This window comes from Brassica oleracea, chromosome C4 (assembly GCF_000695525.1).
Source record: "Brassica oleracea var. oleracea cultivar TO1000 chromosome C4, BOL, whole genome shotgun sequence".
Classification (NCBI taxonomy): Eukaryota; Viridiplantae; Streptophyta; class Magnoliopsida; order Brassicales; family Brassicaceae; genus Brassica; species Brassica oleracea.
The window spans coordinates 49,912,508-49,923,060 of record NC_027751.1 but is presented as its reverse complement, the minus strand read 5'-3'; the positions used below and the strand labels follow the sequence as shown (position 1 = coordinate 49,923,060).

The 10,553-nt window shown below is 34.6% G+C and overlaps 1 protein-coding gene and 1 long non-coding RNA gene across 3 annotated transcripts; one reads left to right on the top strand and one right to left on the bottom strand.

The window, feature by feature from the left end:
- Window positions 1-941: 941 nt before the first annotated feature.
- On the bottom strand, window positions 942-2,281 carry LOC106340908. The gene is made up of 3 exons (XR_001269529.1): window positions 2,050-2,281; window positions 1,588-1,720; window positions 942-1,187 (listed from the first exon to the last, which is right to left on the bottom strand). It is a non-coding gene; the product is annotated as an uncharacterized LOC106340908 (long non-coding RNA).
- Window positions 2,282-6,723: 4,442 nt separating this feature from the next.
- Window positions 6,724-10,332, top strand: LOC106339989 (protein CER1-like 2). 2 transcript variants are annotated; one of them, XM_013778843.1, is made up of 9 exons: window positions 6,724-6,826; window positions 6,933-7,380; window positions 7,769-7,988; window positions 8,185-8,563; window positions 8,651-8,758; window positions 8,858-9,058; window positions 9,433-9,531; window positions 9,639-9,812; window positions 9,970-10,332. In XM_013778843.1, exons 1-9 carry the CDS (start codon window positions 6,767-6,769, stop codon window positions 10,159-10,161), a joined length of 1,881 nt encoding a protein of 626 aa, XP_013634297.1. In that variant the 5' UTR covers window positions 6,724-6,766; the 3' UTR covers window positions 10,162-10,332. The 2 variants fall into 2 exon arrangements, with proteins under 2 accessions (XP_013634297.1, XP_013634298.1); XM_013778844.1 differs by having other exon boundaries at window positions 9,906-9,991.
- The last annotated feature ends 221 nt before the right edge of the window (window positions 10,333-10,553 follow it).

The following is a 10,553-nucleotide window of genomic DNA, read 5'->3' as shown; positions in this document are numbered from 1 at the left end:
TGAGGGTTTTGCTTACCTATGGTCGGTCCGCGCTACACACATGATGTGATGTAATAGTTTTTATCAGTGATATAATTTGTGTGTAATTTTTTTTTCATTTAGTTGTGAGTGTGATTATGTTAAACAATCAGTGCTGTCTACAACAAATTTTAGTTATATAACTAAAAACGATATGTGAGCATATTCAGTATTATCGCTGGTTTGATCCAAATTTGCAAATTTTTATAGTGTTATAATACTTTTAATACTTCTCTTAATTTAAACTTTGAGCATTATAAATTAAATCGATCAAAATCGAACACAATAGAGAAACCTTGTTAAACCATGGATCATAAAGGATATTTCTGGATCTTATGGAGCGGAAAGTTGAGTTTTAATCTCTTCTTCTTCTTCTTTATCCAAAAGAGGAGCATAGATATTTTATATTATGTTTTTATCAAATGAGAGTTTCGCTATTGTTTATTTAACAATTGGATATAAGAGCATGAAAAACAAATATTATTATAATTTAGATTTAAATAGATATATATTAGATTAGAACTGAATATTAAAATATAACTAATAAGCCAATTTAGAATTCTTGTTTATTTATTCATTTTGTTACCCAACAAATTTGAAATGTTTATCAGGCTGACCTAATAAATCAATTCTTTTAGCTAAATTGTTGAGTGGGAAAGGTTAAAAAGATTGTTTGATCAAATTGCAACATAAGTAAGTAAAATAAAACTGGTAAACATGGTCTTTGATTGAAACTGATTGTTTTAACAGGTTATCCTTTTTTTTTTATCAACTAAAGGGTTATCTTTTAAGTAACCCAAACTATTTTATAATAAAAATGAATTGAGTAAAAAATACCAAAAAGACAAACATAATGTTGGTTTTCAAACCAGCTCATGAGAACACATTACAAACCAAATAAAATAAAAAAAAATAAATATTTTTTAAGAAAACCATAAACCTGTAAATTGAACCTCAGCTCAAAGACTTAACTCTTATGTTTTTTTTCTCCCTTCTTATTCATAAATAAATAAAGCTTCTTCTCTGGATAAGAAGATTCTTCGCTGCTACTTACACCCCCATTGACCTCTCAATTTGTTGACCTTCCACAAGTATACTTATTCCATGTTTCCGTTCACAGAAATAAGAAACAATGTTGTATCAGTTTGTAAATACGCAGATGCATGTACCTGTTATACACCACGACCAATGAAGATTAATATAAACATGCAAAACTTAAAAAACTACAAACGTTGTCAGTACAAAGGCATTTTACTTGATGTTTTCTTCTATTAATAAACACAAAAACACTTAATGTCCGGTATGAAAATCCTTTTATTTCACCACTCGTGAAACAGCTGAACTAAATCATATTCAACCCAATGAAATCATGAAGAGGCATGAATCCAGAGGATTCCGTAACGATGACGGTATACACATATCAACTGTAAATCATCCTTTGTTTAAGTTTAGTCCAGAAAGCTACTACAAACCTTAAAATAAGCTGAAACATAGATGCATATTTAAAACAAAACCACAGAAGCTGACTAAGTTCAAACATAGAAGAACTGTAAACAAAGGAAAAAGTACCTTCCATATTTGCTGAAGAGGTGTTCAAGATCATGTTCCCTTGTTCGAGAGGAGAGGTGGCCAACATAGAGACGCGCACCGCCATATAGATCATTGCTGCTGTATCGATCATCGTAGCCAGGTATCTTCAAGTCTACAGACACACAAAAATGATTTTATCTCTCTCATTCATTATGTATCAAAGTATCAAACCCATCATGCGCACATTAAAGAACCAAACAAAAGAAACCACAATGCCAATCGAAATTAAGAATCAAAGGTATCACGTTTTGACGTATACAGAGCTGAAACCAGATAAAAAGAAAACTTCTTTCAATTCAAATTCGTATCAGAGTCAATGACCAATAGGTTTCCATGATATGATTCGAAATCAAGATAACAAAGCAAGGAAACAATGCGGAAGATAGACTCTAATAAGAACCCTAATTCGATAGAAAGAAAGATTCCCAGCAAAGCTCATACCTCGTGACCAGATACTTCGCCTCTGCCCTCCGTGAAGCCTTAACCTCAGATGATTCACACATATTTATACCACACCGGCTCTTAGATCCAAACAACGCTTTGAAGATGACGCAGTGGGGGAGCGAATCAATTTGATTAAACCTGGAGCCTTTTGCTCAAACCATTTCAGATGGTGAGAAGAAGCGCAAACGGCATCGGGTTGCCATCGCAGGAAGAAGAGAGAGGACTTTCGTTTCTCGTCTGCGGCCGTGTTAGGGTTAGGAGAATAAATACTTTATTGGGTCAGACACAGCTTCAAAATTCACAGCCCAAACCCACAAAACATGAACAAAGCCCATTACACACAGAATAAATGAAACTGCGCGTTTAACTTACCCGGACACGTGTCGCGCTTATAGAAGCCGACTTTCTGACGTGGCGCTGAGGTGTCTTCACAGGAGAGAGGCAAACAATACTTTATATATATAGATAGATTGTTGATTAAGAGTAATTATTTCAAATTCAATTTCGTGTTCAATTATTTTAAAATATGCAATACATAAAATGGTATGAAATCAAGTTTTGATTCCAAAATAGTAAGCATTTTAAAATGATTAACTAATATATAGAAATTTTCAATATCTAAATGACTGAAACCCTTTTCTAATGGATAAAATTTAATTTCTTAATTGGAATGAGGAAATCCTAACATCATGTTTCAATTTTATTTTATTTAAGGTAAACAACTATATAGTTATTATTTTTGGTTTGACAACTAGATATCGTTGAGATGTGCCTAAACAAGCTGACCTTCACTATATAATCAAGTTTTATTTATGTTTTTGAATACCAATTGACGCATGAATAAACACTACTGCGGTGGGTGATAGTAGTAGTGACCGAATACGTAAAAACAGATATTTGTCTTATAACGTAATCGTGCAGTACGGAAATTGTTCTTCTGGTAAATCACATAGTATTTAAAACAACGCAACGAGATTAAAAATCTATAAAAACAGAAAATGCGAAATCGGATAAATTAGCATTTAAAATGACATTACATAAAGAACAAGGTTCATAAGCATATGTATTTTCTTCTTGACCCTTTACAGGTACTTGACATGATTTGCTGATATCAGATGATTTTTGAGTTTCACATGGTTTACTTTGATAAAATTAGATAATTTGAGATTCACATGGTTCACGACAAACCCTGCATGATCTGATATTAAAATCAGATAATATATATTATTTCCTAGTTCTTTTTTCAAAAAAAAATTTTTGTACAAATTTTTTTTCAAAGCTTTATTTTGTATGATTACGAATAGAAATTGCAGCACGACCAGTAGTTGTCCGCTAGTCCAGTCGGCATATATGATATATATGTTCCAAATATTTAACAACTAGATTTCGAATCATAACTAATATATAATTTGTTACAGAAAAAAAAACTAAAATATATTACACAGAAGTACATATGTAAGCAAAAGTTCCACAGGGGATCCTGACAACAAGAAAAGGCCAAACAAATTTGGTTGGTCCGTTTTACCAATCTGGCGTGTTTCATTTTGTTCTCAATTATAAATCGCAGTTGTACACGAGTGAGATAATGTAAGATTATATATAACATACAAGTCCCTTGAGTTATTAAAATGAGCTAGTTCTCTCAGCTTGGTTCATCTTATCATGAATTAAAAGTATTTTATAGCCTACATTATCTCAGCTTATTTAGTATATAAATTTCCATCCATTAATTCGAACTCTTATCATCTAATCTGATCGTAAGTTAAATGAGCTATCTTGCAAATTAATAATAATGAAATTATTTAAAAAAAATAAAAAGTGATTTTTTATAAATTCCTAAAGTTTATCTAAAAATTCAATAAATTTCACTTATTGCTAAAAATATACATATACCAAATAATATATGTTTGTTGTATATTTTATATAAATTAACATACAATTTCCTTTATATTTTGCATATACATATTTATATAGCGTACTGTAACCCTGATAACTCTTCTGAGACCGTGAAACCTATCTACAAATTTGTTCTAAAAAAAAAAAGAGACCGTGGCTCGTAATTTTGGGCCTCTCAATTTAAAGTATGGAAAGGTCACCATACGTATATATCCATTTGTTGTTGATTCTGAACAATTGAATAATTGAACAAATGAATATTACTACTCAACTATGCGTGGCCCAATGGAATAAGATGGGTGTGCAACAGCTCGGGGTCCATCATTTTCTTGTGTAGTTAACATAGGTCCATCACTCTGTAATCGTAACAAAAGTGTTTGGCTCTATTAAAAAAAAACAACTACCACACATGGCAATGAGATCTAGAAAGTTACCATAATTGTTAGGAAGTTTTTCTCTCTTTGATAGAAGGTTTTCTAAAAAAAAAAATCGATTATGGAAGCCCTTTTAGTCCAATAATTTGATCAAGAATTCATTAATAATTTTACACCAAAAGATCTGAGTTTCAATTCTCAGAAAACGTGAAATATGCAGAATATTGGAGAAACAGTTTACAAGAGATCTTCGGCATGATACAATGAGTACCGTCAGAAATGGATCTCACAGGACGGTTTAGGTAATGCCGTCATACGAAAATCCTCATAGGGCGGTAGAATTGTCGGCTGTACTATCGGTCTATATAATGTTTCTCATAATTTGTAATAGCATAATTAACCGGTGTTAAAAAAAAAAACGTTGACGATTGTTTTCCAGAAATACTACATTTCATTAACTAAAATAAAGGAGTAGGAATATTCGTTGAATACGGACTTTCTCGATTTTTCTATCGTTGAATAAGGAGTTTGTATTGTATTGAATATAAAAAAAATCATTTAATTGGTATATTTGGTGCCCTGTGACCACATTAAATTGTCGTCACAAGCAATTAATTGTTTTGGTATTATATGACCAAAACAATTACATGTATATGGCATAATTATTCAAAACTGTACATAGGGTCTTAATACTTAAAGTAGTAATGACCATGACCTAGTGTTGAAGTTATATCATCATCAGACATTAACTTTATACATCACAGATTGTTGAGAGATGGGATAAGCAAAGAAGACTAGGGGATGGCAACTGGGAAGAGAAGGAACAAAACATATTTGCTCTTATGACTTTATTTTCAACTACCAATTTCCGATCGAAGCGAATCTTTTTAGCATAGAGCACATGCTACAATCACCCCCCAACTAGACCCAAAACATCGTATTGTGAACTATATTTCAAATTCTATACAATTATTTCTCTTATTTATGTAATATATTAGCACTGTACTAGTTTATCATTGGTTCGTTTCATCGTACGTATACTTAGTACTATCTTGGCGCTAAGTGATTTGCTTTCAGCTGTCCCTTCCCTAGTTTATCATTTCGAGCGCTGTGAAACGTATTAATAATATCTGACTCCTGGACATTAAGTTCTCAGGATTGATTGTCTACCAAGATCTCCTTCCCACCAGATCAAGGTTAGTAAAATGGGGTATGAATTACATCTCGCCTCCTTGTTGTTTATGCGATACGGAGGTGGAGGACATAACCCATCTGTTCCTCAATTGTGAAATAAGTGAAGGGATTTGGGGCTTAGTGCTGTCCAGGCTTGGATACTCCTTTGGGGCTTTCCACACTTGGACTTCCTTTACAGAATGGGTGGCTCTTCGCGATACAGTAACTAGCAGAACACTTAAAAAGATGGTGGCGCAGGCAACAATTTACAGTATCTGGACCTAGAGAAATAACAGGCTACATGTTGGAGAATCTCAGAGCCCAGCTACTATCTTCAGGTTCATTGCTCGTTTCATCAAGGATGTTATTCTTGGCAAAAGAAAACTCAAGAGATTTCAACCTTTGATGCGGCTTTGGATACGCCTGATTTTTTGGAGCTCATTGGATGTTAGCTTAGTCTTGATTATTTTTTTGCCAAGGCTGACCTAACTTTGCTTTAAAAAATTTGTATTATTACAAACTCTTCTCATATTATATATGAAATTCACATTTTAGCAAAAAAAAAAAAGTTCTCAGGATTGGTTTATGAAGATATACTAAAAAAAGTCTCCAGTTTTATGTGGAAAAGCAAAACCCTTTAATGTTCAACAACGGAACCCAAGGAACCCGAATTATTTTGTGTATTAGACGATAATTTTAATATCTGAGCCGACCTGAATCCAAAACTATCCAAACTGATCCTAACCGAAAAATCGATGGTTCCAAAATGGATCCTAAAATCTCCTACACAAACAATCCGATATCCAAAATAACAGATTCGAACTGAACCGATTCGTAAAATGTCCCAGCCTAATGGATCTCATACTCTTTTTACATTTAAGACCATGTAAAACCGATTGTTCATGCTATTTGGGATTCTCATTTTAATAAAAGACAACAACAAAAAACAAAACAAAAACAAAAATACGGCAAGGAAATTCTCAAATAAATTACAATGCCAATTTTGTGTAGCGTAGAGATTCAAGGACATTTAATGAGGCCTCCTAACTCCCCACCAATAAAACATGCTCTCTTCCTAGTAAACGTAGTTGTGTTTAGGAATCTTTTTATAAACTTTAGGAATAAGGAACTCTCGCATGTGCCTCGCATGTGAATGTGATTCCCTCTGCTATATATATGCATATGTTATATATATACACACACACACAAAGAAGCCTATTGGAAGGAAGTGACAGAGTAGTCATCATCATCGATCACTGTACGGAGAAAAAATGGCGTCGAGACCTGGTCTTCTCACGGACTGGCCATGGACACCTCTTGGAAGCTTTAAGGTCTATTTCATTTGTCCTATTGCTTCATAACACCTTTATATAAATGCATTTATAGGTTGTTGTTAAAGGTTCATTTAGTATAAATATATGGATAAATATTTTGCAGTATTTGGTGTTGGCGCCGCTAGTTATCGACAGCATCTACTCATACGCGACAATTCGAGATCACGAGAAACTTTTGGTGATGGCTCTAATGGTGTGGCGGATTGTTCATAGCCAGGTGTGGATAAGCTTTTCCCGTTACCAAACTGCGAAAGGAACCAAACGGATCGTGGACAAGTCCATAGAGTTTGACCAAGTCGACCGAGAACGAACCTGGGACGATCAGATAATCTTCAACACCCTCATTGCTTACTTAACCAAAGTGTACATGATAGGAACCGATCATACCCTTCCCTTTTGGCGACTCGATGGTCTGGTTCTAGTCGCTCTCCTCCATGCGGGTCCTGTTGAGTTCATCTACTATTGGTTTCACCGAGCCCTTCACCACCACTTCCTCTACTCTCGCTACCATTCACATCACCACTCCTCCATCGTCAGCGAGCCGATAACGTGTAAGTACACGTAACTTAAATACACTTCCTCACAAAACATTTTTAAAAACTGTCGAAAGCATTACCCGTTTCAATGTCTAAGACTTTTTACACTTTTTACAGTTTGGATTAATTTTCTATGGAGGCTAAAAAGTCTTTTTATCATATTTTGCACTGAAATTAAAATTCTAAAAAACACTTATTCGAAAGGTATATGTACTTATAGCCAAAAGCTGGAAGCTTATTTATAAAAATAATGTGATAGAAAAATCGTCAATAAGTGGTGTTGATTTTCATCAAATAGCATGAAATTCATGTATGTTTTTTGTAACTGTTTATAATATGGTGTATTAAGTATGGTAAATGACATATGTATATATAATATTATAATGCATAATTTTGATTACAGCGGTGGTACATCCGTTTGCGGAGCACATAGCCTACACACTTATCTTGCTGACACCTCTAATAACGACTTTGGTATGCGGCACGATCTCTGTCGTCTCCATTGCACTCTACATAACATATATAGATTTCATGAACAACTTGGGCCACTGCAACTTCGAGCTCATTCCGAAATCTTTCTTCTCTCTTTTCCCTCCTCTTAAGTTCCTCTGCTACACTCCTTCGTAAGTCCTCCGAAATCCACTAGTGTGTGTGTTACAGCATTATTTCACTTTTTAAACATACACTCTTTTCACTTTTACAACCTACTATTAGATTATTTAACACTGGAATTTTGGTTACTAAACACAAAACGTATATACACTATTAGGAATACCACTTTAAAACAATTTTTAAACTAAGCATATATAATGATTGCAGATTTCACTCGCTCCACCACACACAATTCAGGACGAACTATTCTCTATTCATGCCAATGTACGACTACATCTATGGGACCAACGACAAGTGCAGTGACTCATTGTATGAAACATCGTTGGGGCAAGATGAAGAGAAGCCTGACGCAATTTATCTCAGCCATCTAACATCACTCGACTCTATATATCATCTCCGGCTTGGCTTTGCTTCCCTCTCCTCGCACCCCCTATCTTCTCGGTGTTACCTATTCCTCATGAGACCCTTCACTGTAATCCTCTCCTTCATACTATCTTTCCTCTCTTTTAGAAGCTTTGCCTTCGAGAGAAACCGCTTCCGTGATCTCACTCTTCACTCCCACCTCGTTCCCAAGTTCTCCTCTCATGTTTGCCTCTACTCTCCCTTCTATAATCTCTACAACATACTAAATAATTTCACGTTTTGTTATTAATTTTTTTTTGTGAATCAACAGTTCAAGTCGCAGCAGCAGAAAGAATCTATCAATAAAATGATAGAGACGGCTATCCTTGAAGCGGAGAAAAAGGGTGTGAGAGTGATGAGTTTGGGGCTATTGAACCAGGCATGTAATTAATGATTAATTGGTTATTTTTATGTTTAGCATTTATAACGATGTATAGTCTCTATACATAAATCCTAATTAATATTATAATATGGTTAGGAAGAAGAGTTAAATGGGTACGGAGAAATGTACGTAAGGAAGCATCCAAAGCTAAAGATAAGGATAGTAGACGGAAGCAGCCTTGCAGCTCAGGTGGTGGTTCATAGTATTCCTGTTGGCACAAGAGAAGTTCTATTTCGAGGCCAAATCACAAAAGTTGCTCGTGCCATTGTCACTTCTCTTTGCCAAAATGGCATCAAGGTACCTATTTACATATTTAATTTTATATGTTTTTCTCTAGCTTTCAATAGTTATAAATATTTATCTAAAGGTTACGTTGCGTGTAAGAATATGATCAAACGTAATACGATATTGCAACTTGAACATGCAACATGTATTTATATAGTCAAAATAAGTTTTATAATACACGTTATGCCATTACCTATCTAATCAAGTCCTTCGATAGCTTATTTTTTACGTGTAAGCAATGTCACATGGCCTATTTTAAGTCCAAATCAATTTAGCATTTTGCTTTCGGGTTACAAAAAAATATTCATAATATATTCTACCTTTTGTCTGTAATAGTTAGTTCATATTTTAGATTTTTGTCATCTTAATATTATTTCCATAAATAGGTTATGGTGCTACGTGAGGAAGAGCATTGCATGCTAGCCAGATTCCTTAGCGGGCATTGTAAAGAAAATCTGGTCCTCACAACCAATTACTACCCAATGGTTTGTCTAAAATTCAAATGGCATTGATACATAATAACAATCATTTTATTTCTTAAAATCTAACAAGTAATATTTCATAAAAACTATGTTACATATATATGATGTAGATATGGTTGGTGGGAGATGGGATAAGCAAAGAAGAGCAGAAGAGGGCAGCAAAAGGAACTCGCTTTCTTCCTTTCTCTCAGTTTCCTCCTACCCAACTTCGCAAAGACTGCTTTTACCATACCACTCCGGCTATGATCATCCCGGACACTGCCGAAAACATCGATTCTTGTGAGGTATATATGTTCATTAGTAAAATTATACTACTAATAAATTCAAGGTCGGATCTGAGATTTAAGGGTCAAAGCTAATGTTTCTTCCGAACACAGCGGAACTGGCCATGCAAGCCCTGCAACTAATTATGATATATAACACATATTTGTATAAATATAGAATTGGCTGGGGAGGAGAGTGATGAGTGCTTGGAGAGTTGGTGGAATAGTGCATGCCCTTGAAGGATGGGACGAACACGAGTGTGGTCTTGACGTTCCAATGGTTAGTCCTCACGGAGTTTGGGAAGCTGCTCTTCGAAATGGTTTCCAACCTCTGGTTTTGCCATCTTTAGAGACGAACAACAGTTTGTAAGAAGTAAACCGTAGGTTTTGGCGACCGAATGCATTTGTCATTTTACTTGACTATTACGTCAAGCTTTTAGAACTCGACCTCTTTTATTTAAAATGAAAAACTAAAATAAAAGCTTTAGATCTGAACTGTCTTTCGGTTACAACAATATCGGTTTTTCATGATCATCTTTGGGAAAACAGACGCAATTAGATTTGACTCCCAATTAACTTGTGTTTAATTTAACCAAGCTAAAGCGGAATTACCCGTGACAACAACTCAAGAATCGATGCTAACTCTCTGATCCCTCAACAAGATCTTGGCAGTAACCCATACGAGCTCTGACCATCATGCACCTACTAGTAATACTATTCTTTTTAATTTGATGGTGGTTTACAGGCACCACGTAGACAATG

Excerpts from the sequence above, each read along its gene's own strand:
- LOC106339989 (XM_013778843.1), top strand. The coding sequence starts at position 6,767 with ATGGCGTCGAGACCTGGTCTTCTCACGGACTGGCCATGGACACCTCTT. Across the intron at positions 8,564-8,650 it reads TTCCCAAGTTCTCCTCTCAT|TTCAAGTCGCAGCAGCAGAA; the intron begins GTTTGCCTCTAC and ends GTGAATCAACAG. Across the intron at positions 9,059-9,432 it reads TTTGCCAAAATGGCATCAAG|GTTATGGTGCTACGTGAGGA; the intron begins GTACCTATTTAC and ends TTCCATAAATAG.